The following is a 27,844-nucleotide window of genomic DNA, read 5'->3' as shown; positions in this document are numbered from 1 at the left end:
GGCGCGCGCGGCTCCTCTGTGCGCAGGCGGCGGCGCGGGCGCCCAAGAGCCTCCCTTGCGCGCCTGCTCGCTCCTTCGCAGCTGGGCGGCGCGCGTCGGGCGCGCGCCCGGCGCAGCTGCGGCGCCAGGTTGGGCGCATCAGGAAATCAGGGCAGCGGCGGCGCTGGCGATTGGAGGCGCGGGCAGGAGCCCCGCAGACGCCGCCCAGCCAGGCGCCCGCACGCGGCCGCGGAGGCAGCGCGGCGCCTCTATAAGAGCGCCCGGAGACGCGCAGCCCTCCCTCCCCGCCTGCTCGCCCCGTCAACCTCGCCCGCGCCGCCGGACGCGGGTGCGCGCAAGCCAGGGGGCCTCCCGGAGACGCGCCTCGTCCGTCCTTGCGCCGCCTGCCTCGTCCGGGAGTCTGCCGGCTCCGCTTTCCAAAAAGGAGCCGCTCGGGTGGAAAGAAGGACGGACTCGGTCGTTGCCGCCGCTGCTGCTTCTTGCCTGTCCGCCGCTCCCGCGCCTGCTTTGGCTCCGCGGAGCTGCGCGAGGAGGCGCCGCACGATGGGCGCGCTGCCCGGCTGGGCTCTTGTCTGGCTGCCTCTGCTGCTGGCCTCGGCTCGCCTGCCCGCGGCGCGCGGTGAGTAGCCGGCAGCTAGACGGGGTGCGGGGCCTTTTCCACGCGGGTGCGGGGAAGCGCCGTGGGCGGAGAAGCCGGAGGAGGCACCGCGCGCCGGGAAGAGACTTGGGGGTTCCCGTGGGTGAGGAAGGGGTGCGTCTAGGTGGGCGCTCCCTCCTCCGGGGGGTCTCCGGATGGAATAAGGTCCCCCCTCGGAAAAGCATCCCGAGAAACGCAGCCCGACGCGCCGGAGCAGCCGCAGCCGCGGGCTGCTTCTGGGCACCCGAGGGGGGGGGGGGCGTCGCTTCGTGGGGGGCGTCGAGGGAAGCCCTGGCGAGGGATGGACGGGATCCCCTTTCCGTGCCACGGCCGAAGAAGCCGGCAGGCCTCGGGAGGAGGGGGGCAGGCAGAGGCTCTTTGTTTCCAGGGCTGCTGCTGCCGCCTCCACTCCGCCGGTGAAGAGATCACCTGGGATCTTTCCCCCATTTCGCCCTGGGAGGAGATTTCCATGGCAGAGCGAGCGAGCAGCTGGCTTCCCTCTTGCTGCTCCCCTGTTGCTTGCAGGGTCCATCCCAGGCGCGTTTTACCCATTTCAAGACCCCGCTTTCAGATTCTCTGAAAGGCTCTCCAAACTCCATAGTCCAACTAATTGCTCTGGCTGCCTTTATGGATCAGGTGAACTGTTTCGTGGTCCGGAGCTCCGTCCGTAAGATACCGGAATGGGACTCGAATGAAACAGGGGAACTTGGGGGGGGGGGGGGAGAGAGTGAAGCTTCTTGGAGTGCCGCCTTTGCTCATGGCCTGTGAACAAACCCCCGTGTTTTCTGCGCAATTTGGGCTGACATTTGGGTCTCCTCTGGTGGCAACTGCTCTCTGCTCTTCGAGCAGTGGCTCTGCAAAGGTTTATAAGTAACACCTGGGACAGAAGCGTTTGTTTGAGTAGTTAAACTATGAACCAGCCGCTCCCTAAAATGACACTTTTTCAAAATTTGCTTTGCTAACCTGAAGTGTGTGTGGCTTGAAGATAAACGGGGAGCAACTGGAGAGTTAAATGAGACTTCGAGAAGAGCCGCACCAGACAACTCCAATGAAGGCCATTGGTGTTAAAGGGAAATCTTGAAATTACTTGATGCTGATGGCTATCCTGTTTAAGTAGGCCAGAATAGGCTATAACTGGCCCTTCTAGGCCAGAAAGGTGCAGCAGTGAATTAGAACTGCAAGGAAGGAGATTCTAAGTACTGTATTAGGAAGTTTTCTGACCATAAGAGCTGTTTCGCAGTGGAACAAACTCCCTTTGGAGATGGTGGACTTTTGCAGCAGAGGTTGGATGTCTGTCTGCCAGGGGTGCTTTGAGATTCCTGCACTGCTCAGGGTTTGGACTAGATGTCCCTCGGGGTCCCTTCCCGCTCCATTATTATATTTGTATAAGGCCCTAAACCCGCAGGTCTCAGTTCGCAGTTCTGCGATTCTAAGTATTGCCATACTTTTACAGACATCTGAAGGCAGCCCTGTTTGGAGAAGTTTTTAATGGCTGATGTTTAATTGTGTTTTTAATATTTTGGTCGGAGCCGCCCTGAGTGGCTGGAGCAACCGAGTCAGATGGACAGCACATTAATAATAATAATAATAATAATAATAATAATAATAATAATAATAATAATAATTAATTATGCTGTAGGGCTGAGCAGGGCACCAGCAGACAAAATCTGCCACGACCCCAAACCTAAATTCTAAATTTCTGCTAATGAAAACTGTAGTTGAGAGAAGTTCGCCTGAACTTTATGGCTGCTACTGTTGCAGTTGGCCGTATTTGCTACAGTATTTTAACTGTCTCTTCCTTACTTGTTTCATTTGCTTGGTCTTTGCCTCTTAATCCCATAAAGGTGAGAGTCTAATAGTTGTCGCAAAGACTCAAAAAGTGACTGGATACCTGAATTCTTCAGAAGTACTTTGTGTAGTTAAAATGTGTGCTGTAAACTCTAAACTTGGACCTAAATAAGGACCTTCTTGTCCTAAGGATCTCCTTGCAGCTGGTCCTCCTAAAGGGGCATGGCTAAGGCTTTCTTGGTTAAGGACCACATTGTTAAAACCAGTCTTGGGGGCTACACTCTTGAGAACACCTATAGATGCACAGTCCCATTTTACTAATTCAGGGTGAAGTCTTAGAGAGAAAGCTATGGCTGGGGAGGGTTGTCTGGGCAGGGAGGGGGCTGTTAGCTACCCCTGGTGGGGCAGGGATACCAGCCATTCAGATACCGCATCACTGGCACTTAAATAAATCCTGCTTGATTTGGGCACGTGCCAACTTTTAGAAGAGGTCCTCCCCTGGGAATATAAATATAGTCCCTGAAACTTTATTTTATATATTTTTGTTTCATAAAACGTAGGTGCTCCTTGATTGTGCAAAGAACAAACCAACCTCAAAGCAACTACTTTGAGATTCTAATTCACGAGGCCTTAAATGTGTTGGCTCTCTATTAAACTGGGTCACCGGCTAATGCATTCTCCAATCAGGTGGTGAATCCTTGTCACTTCTATGTAGTTCAATTTAGCATTGGCCTACTACCAGGCTGAGGGATGCGGGTGGCGCTGTGGGTTAAACCACAGAGCCTAGGACTTGCTGATCAGAAGGTCGGCAGTTTGAATCCCGCGACAGGGTGAGCTCCCATTGTTCGGTCCCAGCTCCTGCCTACCTAGCAGTTCGAAAGCACATGAAAGTACAAGTAGATAAATAGGTACCACTCCGGCAGGAAGGTAAACGACGTTTCTGTGCGCTGCTCTGGTTCGCCAGAAGCGGCTTAGTCATGCTGGCCGCATGACCCGGAAGCTGTACTCCGGCTCCCTCGGCCAATAAAGTGAGATGAGCGCCGCAACCCCAGAGTCGGTCATGACTGGACCTAATGGTCAGGGGTCCCTTTACCTTTATTACCAGGCTAGTTCATCAACCATCCAAATAGGAAGATGCAGTTTGTGTTGGTGGTGGTAATGTCTTTAAAAGTTTGTCATGCCCAAGGCTGTCCTAAAACCTAAGGATTTATAGCTGGGACCCTGCACATATCACCCCTTTCCCAAGTCTTCACTTCTCGGTATCTAATCAGGAAATGCCACTTCCAGCCAGAAGTTTATTTCTGAGCACTGACTGTACATTATACTGGCGAGCTCTGCTAGGAGGAGTTGACTTAGATCACCACTTGCTGTTTTAGTGAGGACTAAAATAAATGCTCTCTACTAACCTTCAGGTGGCAAAAGTAAACATGGAAATGATGCAACAAATTAAGAAGAGTCTTGCATCATGCTGCACTTCCTTGGCCTTTACAATGCCTGGATCATGTTTCACTGTGCTTCTAGACAGATGAGCCTGACTAGAGCCTGCGCAGAAGAGAATTTATTCTTGTCCTTCAGATCGGCTTGGGAGTACGTGCTGGGAGGAGGAGCACAATTCCTTGCTTCTGGAAGTAATAAGTTCAAAAACTGGAATACAGTACTAGATAAAAGTCAGCTATTCTGATTCTTTTGCATGCCAGGCAGCACTTTCCTTACTGCAGTTTTACTTGCAAAAGGAAGCTATTCCACTTTGTGGAAAGTGAGACCTGCTGATGTTGTTGTAATAATAATAATAATAAATAGTAATAATAATGCTGCAATATTTATACACCACCCATCTGGCTAGGTTGCACCAGCCACTCGGGGCAGCTTCCAACATATATAAAAAATATAATAAAACATTAAAACTTCCCTATACAGGACTGCCTTCACATGTCTTATTTATCTCCTTGATGGGAGGGCAAGGGCCACTACCGAGAAGGCCCTCTGCCTGGTTCCCTGTAACTTCGCTTCTCACAGTGAGGGAACCACCAGAAGACCCTTGGCGCGGGATCTGTGTGTCTGGGCTGAGCAATGGGGGTGGAGACACTCCTTCAGGTATACTGGGCCAAGGCCGTTTAGTGCTTTAAAGCACAACACTTTGAATTGTGCTCAAAAATGTACTGGGAGCCAGGGAAGATCCGTTTACCTTCTCGCCAGAGTGGTACCTATTTATCTACTTGCATTTTGAGGTGCTTTCGATGTGCTAGGTTGGCAGGAGCTGGGACCGAACAATGGGAGCTCACCCCCGTCATGGGGATTCAAACCGCCGACCTTCTGATCGGCAAGCCCAAGAGGCTCAGTGGTTTAGACCACAGCGCCACCCGCATCTCATAATAAATATATTTTAAATAATAAAAATGGTATCTGCAAGTGCTGAAATTCCACTTAACCTTCAGGGGGTGATGAACATCTTCCTAGAATTAGTTGATCCTATGAACTTTGAGTTGAGACCCCAAAGGAACTTAACAAAGACATCTCAGAGCATAGCAAGATAACTAACTTAAGGAGCATAAGTTTTGGCACATGGCACTCAGTCTGCTTCTTCCATGGTGATTTATATGGCGTGTGTCTGCACATAGGAATCCAGGAGGCTGATCTGGCACACCTAACCTCTGATAAAAGTCACTTCACAAGTAAAAATTCCCGGTAGTGTTCACATTCTGTATACTCTTCTGTATGTTTGTGTAGTATACATGTTGGTTTATTTTAGGCTTTATTTTAGTATTTTGGAACTAAAAAATCTTCCTTAAAGAAACCCCAAGTATGATATTACTTGCCCTCCTCCAGTCTTTAACTGCTCTTGAACTCTGTCTGCATGTCTTCTCTGATGTCAGTCTGTTCTCAACCATCCCACTCTTCGAATGCATGCTTGCAAAGTCTTTTCAGGGTGACTCATTTCTTAATACTGGCCATTGCTCCCTGTTTTGTCGACTCAGAATTTGCTCAGCTACATAGTGTGTGCCTTATCTTCTCTTAGATGAAACTATCTGCCCAGGCGGTGTTATAATCTATGTTCAGTGCTTGGTGGTTTGGCAAAAGTATAGGCTCCCCAAATATTCAGTGGGACTTTCTCCCAAGATGACAGCAAAACTTGCATCAGTGATAGACCTGTGCATCTCAGCATCTCCTTGACGCATCTATTGTCACCTGAAACCTGAACAACTGAGCTAGGCCATATTAACTTGTTCAAGATGCATGTATATGTATCTTGGTCTTTTAAGTGGCTCAGTATACAGTGGTACCTCGGGTTAAGTACTTAATTCATTCTGGAGGTCTGTTCTTAACCTGAAGCACCACTTTAGCTAATGGGGCCTCCTGCTGCTGTCGTGCCGCCGGAGCACAACTTCTGTTCTTATCCTGAAGCAAAGTTCTTAAGCCGAGGTAATATTTCTGGGTTAGCGGAGTCTGTAATCTGAAGTGTATGTAACCTGAAGCGTATGTAACCCGAGGTACCACTGTAGTTATAATGCTCTATTAAAAAAAGTAAAATAGCCTGACTTTCATGGACTAGAAAGCCATATTAATACTCTTTCAGGTTGTGATTGAGAGTGATATTCCATGGCAAGATCATTACCCATGGGGTCTACTTGCTGCTAAAGTGGACCTGTGGTTTAAGGGCTCCCCTTGTAGCTACAGGTGACATGGGATTCTGTGCAAATGGGAGAGCTGTCCAGTGGAAGGAGGGACTGAATCTACCAGTCCTCTTTTGCCAGCTTTCCTGCTAAAAGACCATTTTAAAACTAGCCTCTTAGGAGACTGGTAAGTATTGCAGGCTAGCAATATTTGTGGCCTTACTTTACTAACATGGCTGGTTGTTAATCTCTTTTTGCTGAGCACAGAATAAATCAAAGCTAGTTGCTAGTCATATCCCAGAAGAGTGATAGGACTTGAGCTGTGTGAATTAAGGAGTTTGTACGTTGGAGATCATGGGATCCTCCCTATGCCATGTTTAGAAGGAGCATCCTGTGACATCTGAACAGAGGACGATGCCAAACGCTGACACTGAAAGCAAAGAAGCCTCGTCCCTGTGAAAGAATGCATTGGATTGGTTAACTCTGAATTACTGCTTCTGCATCTAACAGGCTTGTTTCTTAATTCAAGGTACAAGAGTGACTTGTGACGACTCTCAGTTCCAGTGTCACAACGGCCGCTGCATAACGCTGCTATGGAGATGTGACGGAGATCCAGACTGCACCGATGGCAGTGATGAACTGTCCTGTGGTAAGGAAGGTCTTGCATTGCCACTGAGCCCGTAGTTGAGTAGCAAAGTAGCTCAGCAGGTCCTTTGGCCTGCCTCTGACATGCTTTGAGCTTGGGTAGCTGGCAGCAAACCATGAAGAGCAAAATGACTGCAGTTAGAGGTTCACGTCAGGCTTATCAAAGCATGCATCCCTATCAAGGGAGTCAGTTCTTTGGTTGCATGTGGGATGGGCCACTGGTTTTGACTAAGGCAATTGGGCAATTACTTTCTTTTCTCCCCCCCCTCCCTTCTTTGTTGGTAACATTTTATTGATTTTCCAAAAATAACAAAATGGGGGGGGGGGGACGGGACAGAGGAAAAAATCATAACCAAATTAAACCATAATTTTTGGTTGACTTCCCTCCACTCCCCCTCTTGGTTCCATTATGATATACTTGCTCATGCACGTCCATGAAATCTTATATCCTTAACAATCCAATTGTAAAACCTTCTTCATCTTATTGCAAGTGACTTTTAAAAGTTATACTGATGTAAAAATCTATACACAAAGCTTAAAAAATATGCATTAAACAGTTGCCCTTTTTAATAATAATTTGTCCTGCACAGTTCAGTAATTTATTTTGCCAGTCTTCTTCTTCTTTTTCTTCTTATCTTCTTTGGCCAGGGGTTCTTCCTTCTATAGGGGCTAGTTGGACTTGGCCTGGCATCCAGTCCCACGTATTGGAACAAAGTCTTTTGCTCAAACAATCCATCAAGTCCTGTACATCTCAGTATCATAACTTCATTTTTTTTTAACAACAATCACTTTCCACGTTTCCTTCAAATCTTTATATGTCTTTCCCCAGGCCCAATTACTTCTGTTTCTTAAGGCTCTGCTCAGAACTCTGTGCTTTGCGCCATCTGACTTAGATCAACCTGAACCTTAAGTGTTGGCTTGCCTGACTCTTCTAAGTTGCTCCCTTGTTTATTTGGTAACGGTCAATACATAGATAAACAACTTGTAGTCTCTTGGAGATTCTGCCATTCTCAGGAGCTTGGGTGCCAATAGGCCAAGAGAGGGTCTTCTCTGTGGCAGCCCCTAAGTTGGGGGACTCCCTCCCCACAGAGGTGTATATTGCAACTTCATTATACAGTTTGGGGCAAATGCTGTAGTTGCACCCCTTTCTCCTTTGACACCTGGGAACGTTAGATTTTCAAGACCCTGTTTTTCATGATTGTGTTTTTTGAAACTGTATTTTAAATCATTGCAATCTGCCCTGAGACCTTGGGGTGACGGAGAGGTAATAAAGTAACAGGCAGTGAAGTGTATGAGCATCCTTTGGTGGTGGCTCGGTCTATGCAATGGCCTTCTTATTGACGGCAGTCATGCTGCGATGTTCACTTCAACACAAGATCAAAACTTACTACTTTGCCCGGGGACTTTTATTGCGGTTTTTAACCAACCTTTCATCTGCTCTGCTTGTATTCTATGACCTCCATATGCATTATGATTGATTTTTAGTGTATTGTATACTTGGTTTTATTCATGCCTTTCTTATATCCTGCTCCTAGTATCTGTGTAGATGAAAAGTGCTTTAAAAACAGCTTTTAGTAATACAGTACTCAATTTAGTGTTATATAGAGATGGGGACAATTGCAGTTCTGTCTGCATATTGAAGCGAGTCTTCCTAGTGTGCTCACCTCAGACACCTTGATGGCTACAGATTAGACCACACTGTCCATGAGCCTCTGTGCACAATAGGTCCATGCCTTATTATTAATTTTATTTATTCCCTGTCTGTCTGTCTGTCTGGATTTCCCCAGCCACTCTGGGTGGCTTACAGCATATACCAAAACATCATAAAACCTCAAATATTTAAAACTTCCCTATGCAGGGCTGCCTTCAGATGTCTTCTAAACGTCAGATAGTTGTTTATTTCCTTGACATCTGATGGGAGGGCATTCCACAAGGCGGGCGCCGCCACTGAGAAGGCCCTCTGCCTGGTTCCCTGTAACCTCACTTCTTGCAGTGATGGAACTGCCAGAAGACTCTTTTGAGAGGACCTCGGGGTCTGGACTGAACGATGGGGTGGAATTGTATGGGGGAAAGATGGCATCACTGCCCATGGCAGCAGCTGTCTTTTCTTCATACAATTCCTTGACTGCATGTTGTGAGAGCATTTAAAAACAAATCTTACAATGCAGCCACAGAGCTGCTCTAGGCAGCTGTAAAATCTCAAAGGAGAAAAGGGCAGCTCTTGAACCACCTCATCTAAGTGTTGCTTTTGTTTGTTCATAAAACTGGGTGGGATTTTTATTTTTTAGGATTTTCCCTTAAAAAGAAACCTGCCCATGAATTGGAGGAAATGGGGCTGGTTTCATAAAGATATGAACGACACAGGATGGAAATACGATGACTGTTCACCCTGGGGTTGGGAACTGTTGTTGAAAGGCCACTTGGGAAACAGAAAATTCCTCCTCCAAATGTTGAAATGGAGCAAGCCTGCATCTCTTGGAGCAACAGGGTGACTATGTCATTCTGCCAACTTGTAGTATAGCTGCACCTCAAAATATCCTGCTAGAGGTTGCTACCACATTTTCTCTGAGGTCCAGCACACACACTTAGCATCCCTACCAAATTTATTCCATACACATCCTTTGGCATTTTGCTTCCTGTATTCTTTGTGTTGAGGAAGTGGCCAGAATCCTAACTAGGGTTTCATAGCTGTGCTGTGACTTCTGCAACAGGGTAGCTACAAGGAACATGAAATCCTGTGCACTGGTCCTGTGGAGGCCACTTGGCACCATTAGCCGGGCTAGGGCATCTGTTTATTGGAGCAGTTGAAAGCAAGCGATGGTCTTTTCCCTGACAAATTCAGCAAAATGCTACTTCCTTGCAGTGAAGAAGACATGTGCCGCATCTGATTTCGTGTGCCTAAGTGGGCAGTGTATACCGAACCGATGGCAATGCGATGGGGACCCCGATTGTGAAGATGCGTCGGACGAGCGATCTGAACTTTGCTGTGAGTAGCCGGGTCCTTAACGCCGCAAGGCAACTGCACCACCTTCCCTTAGAGCTGGAGCCAAGTTGTGCCCAGGGCAGGCTGCTTCCATGCTTTTTCCATATGGCTGAGACAAAGAACCTCTTGCACTGAAGTTGCAGACATGCTCTTAAGCCGTTGGGCAGGAGACAGGCAGGGGGGAATTCGAATTCAGATCGCCCATGTCTGGCCTACAATCCAAACCTTCATCTACTTTCGCTACAAGGCTAGGCTTCCAGATTTCTGGGGGAAGCCATGCTGGGGCCTTAGCCCCTTTCTCCACAATTAAGTAAAACTTTTTAGCATTAAATCGACCATTTGCTATATATTGGCAAATAACTTTGCATAAGCCAATGCATTATTACCCCCAAATGGCGTTATTGTGTTGTGGCAGCGTTTGGTATTTGTTTTAAATGTGTAAACAAACATCGAGCCAAATCTATGAAATATTAAAAATGCAAGATTCTCTTCCCCGCTCTCCCCCACAAAAGGTTAAGCTGCTCAGGTCTTGCCTAAGATGCTGAAAGGGAGAATTGGCTTCCCTCTGCAGGATTGGAGATCCCTGAGTAGGGCATAGACCAAGCCTCACTTGACTGGTACCTGCACTGACTTGCATGGGAGCTTTTTCAGTATTCCGGGTATTATTGTTATTATTTTAAGTGAACTCTTGATCACTTCTCAATAGACACAAGGAAGTGTGATATAGGGGAAGTCAGCTGTGGCCCTCAGTCAAGTCGCTGCATCCCCGTGTCCTGGAAATGCGATGGAGAGAGCGACTGCGATGCTGCTGAGGACGAAGACGATTGTGGTAAGTTCCTCAGGGCTGTGTGGGTGACTTAGCCCCATCACGCCCCATAATTCACAGGAATTGTATTGGTATCCAGCCACGCAAATGCACACTAGAGGCAATGTTTGCAGCTGATTTAGCATCTTGATATGCAAGCATCAGTTCCTGTATCCAGTTGAGCAAAGCTTCAGTAAAATGGTGGTTGTGGTTTCTCGTCTCTACTTAAAGGTGTGGGAATGTTAAGGAAGGTAGGAGAGGGGATATTGTTTTGAGATTATCCCTCCTTACTCACGCTAAGCAAACAGCAGAGCACATTCCCTTTGCAACTTGTTGGAGTTGATGATTAATTAGAATCCTTTAATTAAGCAATCCAGTCTGGATTGTCCAGCCTGGATTGTCCCTGATCAGTTTCCCCTTTTATTTCCCTCTTAAAATAATAATAAATAGGGACGCGGGTGGCACTGTGGTCTAAACCACTGAGCCTAGGGCTTGCCGATTGGAAGGTCGCCGGTTCGAAGCCCCACGACTGGACTTAACTGTCAGGGGTCCTTTACCTTTTTAAAATAATAATAACACAACACAGTCTTCTTTAAAAGTAAGAATAACGTTTTACTCACATTCCGTTCCCAGCAGTAATCTAAAGGCAGGCTTTATCTTGTGGTTACAGTGAAAAGAAGTCTGAGCTACGTCTCAGACTTTCTGCTTGTGAGCTCCATCCTCTGTGAAGATTGAGCCATGTGCTTGCTAAGAGCCAGGAGAGCAAGAGACGAAGAGAGAGATGGTTGCGTGGGCAGCCCTTTGATCTGGTCAGCTAGGGTCACCTCCATCTACCTACACAGGGGGAGGAAGCTCCAGAGCAGGTATGACAGGAAGTCCTTCCTGTCTGGAGCCACATTCCCCTGTGTGTCCACTCTAGGCAACGGGAAAATGTTGTACTTGGCTGCTCTTGTAATAATACATCTCACAAAAGGGACTTGAGCAAATCCCCCAGTAACGTTTTCCAGGGGTAGTTGAGTCGGGCTGTGAACAGCCCCCAGACCTGCCCCATGGCTCCAGTCTTGGGAGCACTGGATTCACTCTGCCTGAGGACCACCCCCAGCCCACCTTGGACCTGTTCCTAAATAGGTGCAAGGCAGGCCAGGGGCTGGGGAAAGAGACCTCCAAGTCTGCCACCTCCCCTCGGATCACCCTCTCATGTCCACAGTTGAGCAAAGGAGGCAATCTGGGTGGAAGGATGGTTCTCTGCAGGACTTGTGTCACCCTCACATTGCCCACACGCCAGCTTTTGAGTGGAGAAGGGCAAGTAGGTTTTCCCTCCTTCCTGCCTGATTTCCTGCCCCCTGACAACCGTGGATCATTCTGGGCCATCCCGTCAGACCTGTCATGATCCGTGGCTGCCTGAACCCAACTCATCCAATGCCAGAGTCCCTGGGAATAGGCCCAGTTTGACTCACACCTCAGCTGAATCCAGGGTGCTCAGCCCTGGTGTTGAATCTCAGGCAGGGATGCCACTTGTTCAAAGCAGCAAACTGTAAAGTACCGAGAAGAAACAATGATCTAAATTAAAATCTCTGCATTTGCAAACTGCCATTTTATATTAAAACATGTAGATGGCAACTTCAGGACTGCAGTGAAGATAGGAGATGTTTTTCTTTCAGCATGAATTTTGCTATTCACCAATTGCTTAAGTTTCAAAATGTAGCCTTAATAAATAAGTCGGTTGCTACAGTACTAAAATGCTCATTAATTTAGGTCCTAGATGAAGTGGAAACTTAACTGTTAAACCCATCCTGCTAGTCTAAATACAGTCATACCTTGGAAGATGAACGGAATCTGTTCTGGAAGTCCGTTCGCCTGCCAAAACGTTTGGAATGTTAAGGAAGGTAGGAGAGGGTATATTCTGATTGGCTGCAGAAAGGTCCTGCAGCCAATTGGAAGCCGCATCAGATGTTCAGCTTCCAAAAATAGTTCGCAAACCAGAACAGTCACTTCCAGGTTTGCAGTGTTCAGGAGCCAAAACGTTGGAGAACTAAGCTGTTCGAAAATCAAGGTATGACTGTATACTACAGTGTAAATCAAAACATGTACTAGAGTTCCCATGGTGTGCAAAATTAACCTGAACAGCGTAATATTTCGGTGTTTGGCAGTTCCCCACGGTGACTTCCTGTCAAGCGGCAGTCCCCAGCAAATAAAATTAAAAGCCGTGTTGTGTCGTCTTCCCCTTAGCCAACATAACTTGCAACCCGGAAGAGTTCACCTGTTCCAACGGCCAGTGCATCTCCAAAGACTTCGCTTGCAACGGGCACGAAGACTGCAGCGACGGCAGCGACGAGGTCGGCTGCGCGGCGCCCACTTGTCGGGTCGGCGAGTTCCAGTGCAAAAGCGAGAGCGACACTTGCATCCCAGTGAACTGGGTGTGCGATGGCGAACCAGACTGTACTGACTGGTCGGACGAGTCTTCGGAGCAGTGCGGCCACCAGCCGGTCCGGACTGTGAAATGCGGGGAGAGCGAAATGCTTTGTGACTCGGGAGACGAGTGTTTCCACAAGAAGTGGCGCTGCGACGGTGACACGGACTGCAAAGACGGCAGCGATGAGATCAACTGCTGTAAGTAGCAGGCCGTTGGTCCGCGGACAGCAGAAAGTGGCTCCTGGGCTCCTTCGGCTGTAAGCTGCGTTCTTGAACACCCTCTCCCCCCCCCAGCTTTCCAGACATGCAGACCCGACCAGTTCAGATGTGATGATGGGAACTGCGTCCATGGAACCAGGCAGTGCAATGGTGTGAGGGACTGCATAGATGGATCAGATGAAGTGAACTGCCAAGTAGGTAAGTGGGGAGCGTCACGGAGCAGGGAAGATGATGGGCTGAGACCTGAAACCTCAAGAAACGCTACACAAAATGCAATCTGAAATGAACGTGGTGATGGCTCTGGTGACCTTCCTATTGAAGGCCCCTGACCATTAGGTCCCGTTGTGGCCGACTCTGGGGTTGCGACGCTCATCTCGCTTTATTGGCCGAGGGAGCCTGCATTCAGCTTCCGGGTCATGTGGCCAGCATGACTAAGCTGCTTCTGGCGAACCAGAGCAGTGCACGGAAATGCCGTTTACCTTCCCGCCGGAGCACTACCTATTTATCTACTTGCACTTTGATGTGCTTTCGAACTGCTAGGTTGGCAGGAGCTGGGACCGAGCAACAGGAGCTCACCCTGTTACGGGGATTTGAATTGCCGACCTTCTGATCGGCAAGTCCTAGGCTCTGTGGTTTAACCCACAGCACCACCCGCGTCCTTAGTTGCATGCCCATATAGTGCCTCAATATCATCAAAGGGCAATATCTCGACATTTAATTTAAAAAGGGGGCTTAAGGTGTTGCCGCTCATATTTTTATTAGTCTAGATGTCATGTGGTTTTTAAGTGCTTCTGCATAGTATAAGCAATCGTGGGAAGGTGGCATACTTTAAATGGTAGAATATGTATTAAGGCGACACCCATAACAGTTTGTTGACAACAGCCACAGCATTTTGAGCTTCGGACGACAGCTGTTTAACGTGGTCCGTCTCTTCTTTGTGACCTGCAGTGAATCAGTGCACCGGACCTGGCAAGTTCAGGTGCAGAAGTGGCGAGTGCATCGAGTCCAGCAAAGTTTGCAACCAGAAGCAGGACTGCAAAGACTGGAGTGACGAACCTCTCAAAGAATGCAGTAAGTTGGAGGTAGTGTAGCGTGGATTGTTGGCACCCGGGACACCTGAATAGGTCTGTGTCTTCTTAGAGCTATCAAACAAACAAACAAACCACCTTCCTTTCAAGGTTGGAACTTTAAACGTAGCTGAACCACATTCAACAGCAACATGTGTTCTGTGTCCTTTTTGAAGCCAGCAAGGCAATGCTCCTTGCTACCTGTAAAGCAATTTATCCACGAGCAAAGCAATTTCTCCACTAGAGCAGTCAAGTGTCACAGGGCTCTAATGGGTCATGTGCTAATTCAACAGCTTGGCCTCCAATTCTCTCTGTGTTGCAACAGAAATCTCTAGAAGGTTTAGGGAGATATTGCATCAGCATCAGGGAAGGTATTGCTTCTAAGCCCAGGGGTCAGCAAACTTTTTCAGCAGGGGGCCGGTCCACTGTCCCTCAAACCTTGCGGGGGCCAGACTATATTTTGGGGGGAATAAGAATGAATTCCTATGCCCCACAAATAGCCCAGAGATGCATTTTAAATAAAAGGACACATTCTACTCATGTAAAAACATTGCTGATTCCTGGACCATCCACAAGCCGGATTTAGAAGGTGATTGGGCCAGATTTGGCCCCCAGGCCTTAGTTTGCCTACCCATGTTCTAAGCACATGAAGCAAATCTCACAAATGACTGAGTGGCCCTTCTCATTTCTTCCAGATGTCAATGAGTGCCTCGTGAACAACGGAGGCTGCTCTCATATCTGCAGGGACCTGGTTATAGGCTATGAATGTGATTGTCCTGCTGGTTTTGAGTTGATAGACAGAAAAACATGCGGAGGTGAGCTTTCTGTGGCAAGATGGTATTCCTGAAACTTGCATTCCTATCGTAGTGCAATGCTAAGTAGCTTTTCTCTTCCAGACATCGATGAATGCCTGAACCCAGGTATCTGCAGCCAAATCTGCATCAATACAAAGTTGGGGTACAAATGCGAATGTAGCCGGGGCTACCGGATGGACCCACAAACTCTAGTATGTAAGGCAATCGGTAAGCAGCTTGAGGGGTTCTGGCACTAAGCAACTCTTCATTCTGGTGTCCATAATTTTCCTCTTGAGGATGTAAAACAATTGCGAACTCCTTGCGTCCCAGAGAGATGAATGAAAGTTGTCCACCTTGCAAAATGTCCCAGGAGGACTACTGTAATTGACATTGCATGCCCCTGGTTGCCTCTGAAGCCGAATCAGTTGGGATCTGAATTCCTGAAATGCATAATGGGAATGAAGAGTCATGAATGGCTGAGCAGAACCTGCAGATGGGGGGGGGGAAGGTCCAGGGAGGAACTTGTTTGAAAGTGGGCGCTCAGAGTAAAAACCTATTTCTGCACCATCTGGCTGCACACTTCACCTATTAATCTATTATTTCAGGTGGAGAACCAAGCCTGCTTTTTACGAATCGCTGGAACATCAGGCAGTTTGCCCTGGAAAGGCAGGACTATACCCAGCTCATTGGAGACTTGAGGAACGTGGTGGCTTTGGATGCGGACATGGCTGAGCATGCCATCTTTTGGGCGGACATTGGCCCAAATGCTCTCCTCAGGTAAGCTTTTTTCATGCAGGTGATGGAACTGCAGAGCTGCTTGCACACCTACCTAAAGAGCAGCAACTTTTGACTTGGCTGACTTGCAGTAGATCACCAGTAGTCTCCCCTTAAGACTATGCAGCTTATTTTTTTGGTGAAGACAATGTCTTGTACCCTACTCTTGGCCTCAACTTGATAATGGATAATCAACAGCCTGGGCCTTTCAGGTCACCCAACACACAGGTCCAGCTGAAGAACAGACCCTTGGATTTCTTTTGGGGGAAGTATAGAGGAATAGAATAATAGAATTAGAGTTGGAGAGGGACCCTGAGGATTGCCTGGTCCCGTCCCCCGTCCCCCCCCCCCGTGCCCTGCAATGCAAGAATATGCAGCTGTCCTATACAGGGATTGAACCTGCAACCTTGATGTTATCAGCACCAGGCCCTAAACAACTAAGCTCTCCAGTGCTGGCTGCTACCACAAAGCACAATCCACTAAACAGCGCTGTGCAAAATGTTGTGCTTGGAGAGAACCTTCTAATAATGAGGGCTCCCTTAAGGTGTTGAGCTACTATACCTGTACAGTGGTACCTTGGTTCTCAAACACCTTGGTACTCAAACAACTTGGAACCCAAACACTGCGAACCCGGAAGTAAGTGTTCCAGTTTGAAAACTTTTTTTGGAAGCTGAACGTGCTCCGTTTTGAGTGTTATGCTTCCAATTTGGGTTCCACACTTCCATTTTGAGTGTTACACTGAGGTCTTGTCTCTCTTTGCAGTTTATTTTACTTTTTGGACTCTTTTTGTTTTGTTTTTGTGACTGTGTGGAACTCAGTTCAGCTACTGATTGATTGATTGATTGATTGATTGATTGATTGTGTGACTACAGTACATTGTTCATTGCTTTCATTTTATGGATCAATGGTCTCATTAGAATCAGTGGTTCTCAACCTGTGAGTCTCCAGATGGTGTTGGACTACAACTCCCATCATCCCTGAGCTCTGGCCTTGCTAGCAAGACGTCACTAACACAGTTGAGTTTCAAATGCAGCTGAGCAGATACGTGAGCAAACTAAAAGTCCTGGGCACCTGCTTTTGCTTGGTACCAGGCACACAGACCCGGGAGGGAAGCCCAGCCGAAACCTTACTGTGTGTGACTGCCAAAACATACTAGCAAGTTTGATGGCCAAAATCAGTTTCCTTAGATGGGTGGCCTTGGGGTGTTAAGTAGCCACCATCTCAGAGTCTCAACTTGTAGATCAGGGGGTTAGTAATCTCCAGCCAATGGGCCAAAGGTGCCTCCAGCCCTGGGAATTCTCCTCAGGCCATGTTTCTGATCTGCATCCTTCACAGCTTCTCCTTAGCTTGAATGTATTGTAGAACTGGGCTGCCTCTCGCTTGACTTGGTGGAAAATGTGTTGTGTGAGGATCTCCAGCTTTTGTATGGTTGGAAATTAACTGATTTCACATGGGAATGTTCCCTGCATGTAGCTCCCAGTAGGTTCGCCATGAGGAAAATGTACCCCTTAAGCTGCAAGCTTGTTCTAGCTAAATCTGAGTCTAGGATTAACTTGGAGCCCCACACACTGGGTTTGCAGCAGTCTGTGCAGTGTATCCATTGGGGACTTGACTTAATGAGATCTTTCTTCCCAGCACCTCAATCACTTCTAATAACAAGCCGCTACAGCACCGCCGGATCATAGAGAATGTGCAGAATCCTGCAGGAATTGCTTTTGACTGGATATACAAGAACATCTACTGGACGGATTCTTCTCTCAAGTCCATTTCTGTGGCCAGCCTGAACGGTGCTAAAAGGAAGGTTCTCTTCAACACGGACTTAAAAGAGCCCGCCTCTCTCGCTGTGGATCCCCTTACTGGGTAAACAATGTTGAGGTGTCTGAGATCATCTTAACTGAATAAACCTTGATGATTTTTGAGGCTCTCTCTTATAACCTATCCTCACAAGGGTGCAGCATTCCAAAGACGTGTAGCAGCACTTGCAGGAGAGAGAGAGGAAACCCGCAATTTGAGAGGACATTATTGAGGATTCCATTGGGGAATCCAGAAAAGACAGCAATAACTTGCTTCATAAACTTTTATATCTTTGCCCATTGTAAGCACATCTATGTTGAAGAGACAGGAAGTGGTACTGGAAGAATTGCTAGTAACTTAATGCCAGAGTAGCTGCCCACGATACTTACCCAGGCGTAGGCAAACTCCGGCCCTCCAGATGTTTTTTTGGACTACAATTCCCATCATCCCTGACCACTGGTCCTGTTAGCTAGGGATGATGGGAATTGTAGTCCAAAACATCTGGAGGGCCGGAGTTTGCCTATGCCTGTATTTGCCCACCCCGGTTGAGAAGGGACTGTTTTTCTAGGCTTGATCTATATGCATTGTGCATTTGCACAACGAAAGAATGACCCTGAGGGAAGATACCCGTCCTTTCTGTAACTTGGTACAAACAGGAAGTAGGGCTGGGCAATACCTGCTTTCCAACCTTGTAATAGATCACCAGCTAAACTTTGCGATGTGGCAGTATATTACGATGTTGGAAGGGAGGAAGAAAGCAGTTGCCAGCTGAGGAGACGATGGACGTCACCATGTGTAGCTTCTACCTCTTGCTGGTGAGGCTGGGCATGTGGTGCTGCCCCAGGCAGAGGGCATCAGCTGGGGCACTGCTGGGCACTGTGGAGCCACTGACCTCCCTGGAACCGCCAGCCGTGGCTCACTCTGACCGGAGTCTCTCTTGGCCACCAGAAGGCACCATTCCACTCGGCACAAGGAGGGGTGCAGCCTGCTAGCGCTCCCACAGCCAGGGAAAGGAACAAAGGCATGGGTGGCAGGCAGGAAAGTCCCACTCGCGAGGTGGGTGGCTGGGCTGAGGAGGGAGGGGTGGACCAGGCGAACCGATTGCAGAGTGCAAGGCTTACTGCAAGTGAGGTGAGCGGGGATTTGTGATCCGTTGCCTGATCAGAAATTCCAAACTTGTTCTTGCAATTTTTAACTTTAAACCGGTTTTAGACAAGACATTGCCTGGGCCTGCCATGAACTGATGCATAAAAAGGCCCATTAGCCAAATCAGCCAAAGTTTTGAGGCGAAACTCTAGTGAGTGCAACTGCTGAGGAAGAAACATGCAAAATGATCTAGGCAGCCGAGTCGACTCCTGACAGTTTTTACCTGGTTTCTCTTACAGCTTCATGTATTGGTCTGATTGGGGTGAACCAGCCAAAATTGAGAAAGCAGGGATGAATGGACTTGACAGGCAACAACTTGTGACAACAGATATTGAGAGGCCTAATGGGATTGCACTAGGTATATAAATGTTCTTCCTACCGTGCTGGAATTCCTTGTTGAAGGAATTCTTGGAGTTGGATTAATTGGGATGAGTGCCTTAAGGGTGTGAAAGCAAGTAGTCTTCTGGGATGAACTGCTTTGGGCCAGAACATGATGAGACCTTTCCCCACCCCAAATCAAGCCAATACCCAGCCTTGGGGGTATTTGACATGCTTCCATGGCTTCTCTCTATGATCATTGCCATTGACTTCAGAATCCTGTAATATGCATTTTGTGGTGCCTTAATTACCCATTGCATAGCCAAGGACGCTACTGCAAAACTTCCTTGGAAATCTAGGCTAAGAAGTGCATTTAGGCAAGCTCCTGTCAAAACTTGGCTGCATTCTGAGATGTTTTCTCTTCAGATCGTGTGAAGAATCGTCTCTACTGGGTTGATTCTAAGCTGCACAAGCTGTCCAGTGTCGATCTGAATGGGCACGACCGAAGGATCGTGTTGGAATCCCATGAATTCCTTGCTCATCCCCTTGCTCTGACGATATTTGAGGTAAGAAGCAACGTCTCAGTGAGAGGCAGTGTGGCTTAATGGGTAGAGTGTCAGGTTGTGAACCTGGGAGACCAGGGTTCAAATTCCCACTAAGCCATGAGGCTCGCCTGCTGAGCTTGGGCCATTCAGTCACTCAGTCTAACCAACCTCACAGGGCTGTTGCGAGGATGAACTGGGGAGGGAAAAGAACCATGTACGCCACATTGAGCTTCTTGGAAGAAAAGGTGGTCTGTGAATGTGAGAAATAAATTAGCAAGCTAAGAGTGGTGACAAGTCATTTGAGTTGCAGAAAGGCTGTTGCCTTCCGTGATAAGGGAGCTGGGCCAGGTGGCTAGTGAACTAAATTGCTGCTGAAAGGTTGCTCCATTTAACTTGACTCGTGGAATTTGATGGAAAACATGTCTGGTCCTCACTTGCATTCTTTTTAACTACAGCAGCTCAAAGAATAATCCTTCAGTCTGATATAACCACCTCCTCCCCCCCAGGACACCATTTACTGGACGGATGGTGAAAACGAAGCTGTGTACGGTGCGAATAAGTTTACGGGCGCTGAGCTGGAAACCATAGTCAACAACTTGTATGATGCTCGGGACATCATTGTGTATCATGAACTTGTACAGCAATCAGGTAACAGGAGTCGTCAGGTGCAGTGCAAGAAAGCTTTCAAGAAGCTTTCCAGGCCAACTTTTATATGCCAGCTGAGAACTTCTCTTCCACAGAGAAGGCAATTTAAGGATACATCTCCCACAATACATTGCAGCCAGTTGGACTTGATCAGGCATCTCCAAACTCAGCCCTCCAGCTGTTTGGGGACTACAATTCCCATCATCCCTGACCACTGGTTCTGTTAGCTAGGGAAGATGGGAGTTGTAGTCCCAAAACAGCTGGAGGGCCGAGTTTGGGAATGCCTAGACTAGATGATCCCTTCCCTTCCCTTCCATTGCTTACTACTTGTTTTTAAGTTTTTTCTAATCTTCATGGTTTTATATTGTTGTAAACTGCTGTGATATATATTTATGGTAGGTAAAGGTAAAGGGACCCCTGACCATTAGGTCCAGTCGTGACCGACCCTGGGGTTGCAGTGCTCATCTCGCTTTATTGGCCGAGGGAGCCAGCATACAGCTTCCAGATCATGTGGCCAGCATGACTAAGCTGCTTCTGGTGAATCAGAGCAGCGCACGGAAACGCCGTTTACCTTCCCGCTGGAGCGGTACCTATTTATCTACTTGCACTTTGACATGCTTTTGAACTGCTAGGTTGGCAGGAGCAGGGACCGAGCAACGGGAGCTCATCCCGTTGCGGGGATTCGAACCAACGACCTTCTGATCGGCAAGTCCTAGGCTCTGGGTTTTAACCCACAGCGCCACCAGCGTCCTGTGTATTTATGCTACAGTGGTATAAAAATACTTTCAGAAATGAATCTGTTTAAAGTTGCCACAGTTCATCTGAGAGGGAAGTGAATGGTTGGCCCAAATCCTGCCTTCAGTCATCCAAGTTCTGACTGTAACTTGCTCTCAGTCCATGGTTTACTTTGGCAAAAGTCAAGGGACAAATAGCATCCTATGCTAGAAAGACTCCCTGTTCTCGCATTTTCTCTTGGAAGACACTCCCATTATAGGAAGATGAACACCATGTTGAGTATAGCCTTGATTGCAAGCCAAAAGTTGTGATGGCTCACATAGTAAACTGATCACAGCCTTTGCCGTCTTGATGGAAGTTTAAGTTCTGATACGAGATGAACATGCTTGGAAACCTCTCTCCGCAGGAAAGAACTGGTGTGAAGATGAGAACATGACAAACGGAGGCTGCGAATATCTGTGCTTGCCTGCTCCTCAGATCAATGACCGTTCGCCAAAGTATACTTGCATTTGTCCTGATGGCGACACGTTGCAAGATAACGGCTTCAGATGCAGAGGTACACTTGCATGCTCCTTGGAGTTGCGTCTCGTGAGTCTTTGCCCCGTCCATCTTGTGCATTAATACTGTCCAAAATGCTTTGATGTGGTCATTCAGTGGCATATTCTGGCTGGCATCTACATGCTCATGGATTTCACAAGCTATAGTAGGCATCTGTTAAATTCAGATGTCGCCCTGATAATAATTGCAGTAATGCATTGTGAGCTTGCCTCAATCTCCTTTTCTGCCACGAATTTGAGACGGCATTGGACAAAAGATAATCTCTGCAGTGGGATGTATGCTGACATACGACCTACTGGGAGGCAAAGTGCCTTGAAAAAGCAAGCTCTGTTAATCCAGAATGCTAGTTCTAGGTGGGAAAGGTTTGCTAGTTGAAGTATGAAACCTCACATATCAACCTACTATAGCATCTCTTGGAGTGTTGGATAATTGGCATTCCTAAGAGCAATGTGTTCAACTGGTCCTGCAGCTTGCTTCTAAGCATAACATAGCTCAGACTTCAGCCTTGGCTTTTATTTTCCTGCATAGTTTTGAAATACATTTGACCTCTAGAGCCAGTGTGGTGTAGTGGTTAAGAGCGGTAGTCTCGTAATCTGGGGAACCGGGTTCGCGTCTCCGCTCCTCCACATGCAGCTGCTGGGTGACCTTGGGCTAGTCACACTTCTTTGAAGTCTCTCAGCCCCACACACCTCACAGAGTGTTTGTTGTGGGGGAGGAAGGGAAAGGAGAATGTTAGCCGCTTTGAGACTCCTTAAAGGGAGTGAAAGGCGGGATATCAAATCCAAACTCCTCCTCCCCCTCTTCTTCTTCTTCTTCTCCTCCTCCTCCTCCTCCTCCTCCTCCTCCTCCTCCTCCTCCTCCTCCTCCTCCTTCTTCTTCTTCTTCTTCTTCTTCTTCTTCTTCTTCTTCTTCTTCTTCTTCTTCTTCTTCTCTTATTTTAAAAATGCAAAAAATTTAAAATGGCTTAATTGGCCAAGAGCTAGATAACTTGAGCCTGACTTTCTAAGCATTTAAGAGCTGATCTGATGGCAGATCTACTGCGTTACGAAGCTGCAGCAGACGGCTGACATCTTGCAATCCACAGCTAATTTGAGACATGCATGAACATGCTCATCTGTAGATGCGCCACCTCCACAGAACAAAGACCCAGTCAATCCTGGGCTTCAAAGTTGCTGATCTATAATTTCAGGTACAGGAGCTGCTGAGGCAAAAGAGAACAGCAGAACAGAAAAACCACCTGGACCACTTTCTGGAGGTATTGGTCCTAATGCAGCGTGCTGGTGGTGGAGCAGAATAAGCGAAGGATCACACCACTTCTGCTCAGCGCAAGGGGGGGGAGCACAGAGGTCTTTTTGCAGACCTTGCGTGTTTGGGTTATTCCAAGGAACACTGGGCTAAGCTCAGGGCCGGGTTTAGGTTTGATGAGGCCCTAAGCTCCTGAAGGTAATGGGGGGCCCCTTTATATGTCCAGCTGTCCTTTGTCCACAACAAATTGTCGCTGTTTTTTGTGTTGAATATATGCTATATGGTAATTTATGGACCTCATAGGTATCTCAAGCCGTTTGCACATAACAAAATATGTATGTTATCAAAGTAATTGAACTGAAATACAATTAAGAAGTATATTAATAGTGAGATACAATTAAGAAGGCTTTCGGCGGTCGTGCATGCACAGAAGCGCCAAATCGCAACCCGTGTGTGTGCAGACACAGGTTGCGAACGCTGCAGGTTGCAAATGTGCATCCCGCATGGATCACGTTTGCAACCCGAGAGTCAACTGTAATGCAAACACATTGGCACCTTAGAGACCAGCTAAGTAGTTCTGGGTATAAGCTTTCCTGTGCATGCACACTTCTTCAGATACCTTCTACCCAGAACTAACTTAGTTGGTCTCTAAAGTGCTACTGGACAACTTTTTTATTTTTTTTATTTCGTCTGCGTCAGACCAACATGGCTATCTACCTGAATCTATGGTCTGGATTGACTTCCTTTCCTTGATAAGGAAACAGCTGACAACAGGCATTATTCCTAGCAATTGCTGCAGTGTAAGAATAATCTAGGATTACCCCCAAGCTGCAGACCTCAAGGGAGAGTGTGCACACACTTAGAGGCCTCTAGACGCCCCCCTCCCAAGCAACAGTAACTTGGTCTTTTCTGTCCTAAGCTTCATGCTACCATTTCCCACTCAGAATTGTAATGCCCATTGGGTAGGCCTTGGAGCCTTCAGAGTTGATCCTTCTTTTACCTGAACTGGAATATCCCCTTCTGACTCTGGCCAGCAGAGCTATTGCAGCAGGCAGTGATGTCATGATGCATTGGCCAGTATCCTAAAACAAGGGGATTTGTGGCAGCGCACCTCAATTTTTTGAGTGGGAACCAGTTTGGCAAGCAGCTCATTTCTGTCAGAACCATGGGATGGAAAGCCAGCTGGCTTGGCCCCAGCCAGAACGTTTCCCTTCTCAGTCTTGCTGCTGCAAAGATCAATCAGTCATCCTCCTCAGACGTGCATCCGCGACTCATTCTGCTGTGCATGCAAGAGCACACATTACTCAGCAGAGTAAACACACAACAGATCAGGCTCGAGGCAGGGATACTATACTAAACTACACATTTATTATACATAAATCAGGACACAGAAAAACATGGCCTTTCTCCTTGTCGTTCTTCTTGGAGAGAGAGAAAAAACAAAAGCAATACAGAGCGGATGTTCTGCTCACAGAACTCCAATCTGTAAACAGATATGTGACATGTAACAATCTCGCATATCAGCAGCAAGGGTGGAATGGAATTTCCAACAATTTCCTCCACCAAAGTTCAGGAAACTTTTCTGCCTCCTCTAGAGTTTAAACTGTTTAGTAGACAAAGCTTTCTACCAGATGTGGGAACCTTTTAAAACACTTAACTGGGGTTGCACTTGGGAGTGAATGAAATGGCAGTTTTTCTTCCTAGGACAAAATCTAAGCAGTCCAGTTTCAGAAGAGCTTTCTTCATCCAGAAGTTCTTCAGCAGCATGGGCCATTCTTCCCGTATGTAAGTAGAAGACGTTGCCCTGAAATCGTGCGAGGTGTTTTCACTGCACCTCCCTCCTGGTCAAGGGGTCAAGGGCCCACCCCCATGTCCAGGGAGAGGGCTGGGCCCCCTTAAAATTCCTTGGCAGCCTTGTGTGCATTCCATGGAGTGTGCTCATGTCACATGCACAAGTCACGGGGTGTGCGCATGACACGTCCACATGCTGACATCATGCACGCATGCCCCACTGATGCCACGTGGCCGCAGCCCCCTCATTCGTGGGAGCAAGGGGGCACACGTGCTCCTTATGATGGCTGCATTCAACTTAGGCCACCGAAGGCTATTCAGCAGTCTGAGCTGGGCTAAGATGCTCCAGAGGAACGTCACCTTGCCATTTCTTTCAGTGTTGTTGACCATGGCGGCGGCAGGCAGCTACTTCATGTGGCGCAACTGGCAACACAAGAACATGAAAAGCATGAATTTTGACAATCCGGTGTACTTGAAAACGACGGAAGAAGACCTCTCTATAGACATCGGAAGACACAGCGCTTCAGTGGGCCACACATATCCAGCTGTAAGTGAAGGGAGTGGAACTGCAGAAGATAGTAAATATTAGGCACCAGAAATAAGTACTCCTAGAATGGTGAAGCAGAATATTGCATCACTTCCCTGTCATATCTGAAGCAGTGGTGCCATCAATGTGTTGTCCTCCTGGCATGTTAGATCGTGACACGCATCATTCCTGGTCTGTGTGGCCCAGGGGTCAGGGATTATGGGAATGCAGGGCACTACAGTGGTACCTCAGGTTACAGACTCCGCTAACCCGGAAGTAATACCTCAGGTTAAGAACTTTACCTCAGGATGAGAACAGAAATCGCACGGCAGCAGTGCAGCAGCAGGAGGCCCCATTAGCTAAAGTGGTACCTCAGGTTAAGAACCGTTTAAGGTTAAGAACGGACCTCCAGAACAAATTAAGTTCGTAACCAGAGGTACTACTGTATAGTGACTGCTTTAAATGGATCCCAGCAACTCTTGAAAATCAGAATTTGTTTCAAGCCCTTAATCCAAATTGGTTCTTAAGGCTTAAATCTCAAACTAGCTTTGGTAACTGCATAGCAGAACTTTGGACGCGGCTGCCGATCCATCCATGGGCCAAGCACTGTCTGGGAATCCAGGAGCTCAGAAGGGGCCCTCGCTAGTTCTCGGCTGGTTTCCTCTGAAGGGAGACCCGCTGGGCTCAGTGAGGCTCACTTGCAGGTGGCCTGCATAGAATCACTTGCAAAGCAAACAGGTGGAAGGAGGCAGAAAATGGGAGGTCCCTTTGTGGATTTCTCCTTTGACTCCAGTGTAGACTTCTCCCCCTCTTCTACTCTTTATCTCAGGAGTCATCTTAAGATTTATCTGTGGGGGAAAGAATGAGCAATGGGAAGTGACCAGGGCACCACTGATACCCTTTGCCAAGGGTCTTGGGTTCTTGGAACTGGTTCTGTCTCAGCACCCACCTAAGTCATGTTTGAGGAGATGACTTTGCATTAGCTGCTAAAGTTGTGGCAGCTACTGGCTAGGAAGCTCTGCTGGCTCTGCGGCTAAGTAAAGCAGGGTAAGTATTGTGTGCTATTCCTGTCATACAAAGTTGAAAGCCAGGAGCATCTTGTGTTAAACACAAACCACGTGCTGCGTAAACTTCACTGCATGAAACGGGAGGGATTGCATTGTCACTAATCCTCGTTTCTCCTCCGAACAGATATCAGTCGTCAGCACAGACGATGACTTATCATGAAGGCAGCCGTCTCCTAGTCTACTTTTGTTTTACACCATTTGGACAGAAGCCAGTGGCTGGACAGTTTTCCTTCCTGTCATGGGAGAATGAAGATGGCACAAGCTCACAAACCATTTTCATACGAAGCTTGTCAACGTCTGTCCACAGCAATTCAGCTTTTAAGTCACTGGTTACCTGTAACCCTTTTAATAAGTATTGCCACCGCTGGCCCTGTATAAAGCACTTTCCAAGAAGCCATAGGGAAGGAACAAGCGCTGCAAGAAGTACTTCCTGTAAATAATTGTACAGGCCCCTGTAAATTTTCCTGAGGATAGTCTATCAAGCACTTTGGAGAAGAAACACATTTCAATGTAAATTATTGTATAACTTTTTTTTCAATGGTTGGGCAATGGCAATAGGAGAAAACGGGTTACTCAGTCTAATTGCCAAAAATTTGTAAAATTTAACTTTTGTATGAATTGTGAATTTGTCCTCCCCGAACCACCTACAGGGGTGTGCAGAGGACAATTGCTCTGTATCAGAAAACCACTGTAAATTTCGACACTGAAATGACATTAAAGAGAAGCAAAGCTATAGACAGGGCTGGACGTGCCGTTTGCTTGATCCCGCTGCTGACACATTCTGGACACCAGCTGAACTCGCTGGGGGAAGAGCTCCAGAACTTTGCTTGGAATGAAGGGAACACACGGAAATCTGAACGGCAGGGCTGCATGCGAATGGTGTAGCTCTCGCCAGAAGCTGTGCAGGGTTGGGCAGCCCAGTTCACACAGCCCTCACTTCCCCCCTCAGTTAATATCCTAACACTTGGCTTCAGCTGTTGCTTTGCTGAGTCTGCCCGATGCCTTCAATTTCTCTCTCAGCTACTCTCAAGAAGCAGTCCTTGGATGTCAGAGGTGCTTACGGTGCCAATTGAGTGCTTGATTTATAAGCAGCTGAATATAATAATAATAATAATAATAAATAGTTTTTTATTTATACCCCATCCATCTGGCTAGGCTTCCCCAGCCACTCTCTGCAGCTTCCAGCAAAATATTAAAATACAATAATCCATCAAATATTAAAAGCTTCCCTAAACAGGGCTGCCTTCAGGTGTCTTCTAAAAGTCAGATAGTTATTTATTTCTTTGACATCTGGTGGGAGGGCATTCCATAGGGTGGGTGCCACCACCAAGAAGGCCCTCTGCCTGGTTCCCTGCAACTTCACTTCTCTCAGGGAGGGTACCGCCAGAAGGCCCTCAGAGCTTGACCTCGGTGTCCAGGCAGAACGGTATGGTTGGGGACACTCCTTCATACACATAATACAGTCCCTCCCACCCCCACCTCCCAGTATGTGGAAACCACTTTTGTTTTGGGGGGTGGCCCCTTTTCCTTCCAAGCGGTAGGCCCACCACAACCCAGGTTGACTGTTGGATGTGTTGTTTTGAATCCCGTGACCCTCCAGCTATTGTTGGACTCCGTCTCCCCATCAGTCCCAACCAGCACAGCCGGTGGTCAGGCATGATGGGGGCTGTAGGTCAGTGATGCCTGGAGGGTCCCAGGGTCCCAATCCCTGCTCCAAAGGGAAGGACTGGGTTGCAGCA

The 27,844-nt window shown here is 47.7% G+C and overlaps 1 protein-coding gene and 1 long non-coding RNA gene across 3 annotated transcripts in view; one reads left to right on the top strand and one right to left on the bottom strand.

The window, feature by feature from the left end:
• Nucleotides 1–27,844, bottom strand: part of LOC308577018 — a 219,816-nt gene that overhangs the window by 164,847 nt on the left and 27,125 nt on the right. The window lies entirely within an intron of this gene.
• On the top strand, nucleotides 215–26,840 carry VLDLR (very low density lipoprotein receptor). 2 transcript variants are annotated; one of them, XM_081176321.1, is made up of 19 exons: nucleotides 331–619; nucleotides 6,566–6,685; nucleotides 9,545–9,667; nucleotides 10,371–10,493; nucleotides 12,699–13,079; nucleotides 13,176–13,298; nucleotides 14,049–14,171; nucleotides 14,863–14,982; nucleotides 15,064–15,189; nucleotides 15,567–15,738; nucleotides 17,371–17,595; nucleotides 18,915–19,033; nucleotides 19,420–19,559; nucleotides 20,045–20,186; nucleotides 21,325–21,474; nucleotides 22,666–22,731; nucleotides 24,426–24,506; nucleotides 24,890–25,059; nucleotides 26,230–26,840. In XM_081176321.1, exons 1-19 carry the CDS (start codon nucleotides 544–546, stop codon nucleotides 26,263–26,265), a joined length of 2,616 nt encoding a protein of 871 aa, XP_081032447.1. In that variant the 5' UTR covers nucleotides 331–543; the 3' UTR covers nucleotides 26,266–26,840. The 2 variants fall into 2 exon arrangements, with proteins under 2 accessions (XP_081032448.1, XP_081032447.1); XM_081176322.1 differs by lacking the exon at nucleotides 22,666–22,731 and having other exon boundaries at nucleotides 215–619.

This window comes from Podarcis bocagei (genome assembly GCF_964188305.1).
Source record: "Podarcis bocagei genome assembly, chromosome: 17".
In the NCBI taxonomy this organism is placed as follows: Eukaryota; Metazoa; Chordata; class Lepidosauria; order Squamata; family Lacertidae; genus Podarcis; species Podarcis bocagei.
The sequence above is the reverse complement of the archived record's forward strand: the minus strand, read 5'-3'. Positions and strand labels throughout refer to the sequence as shown.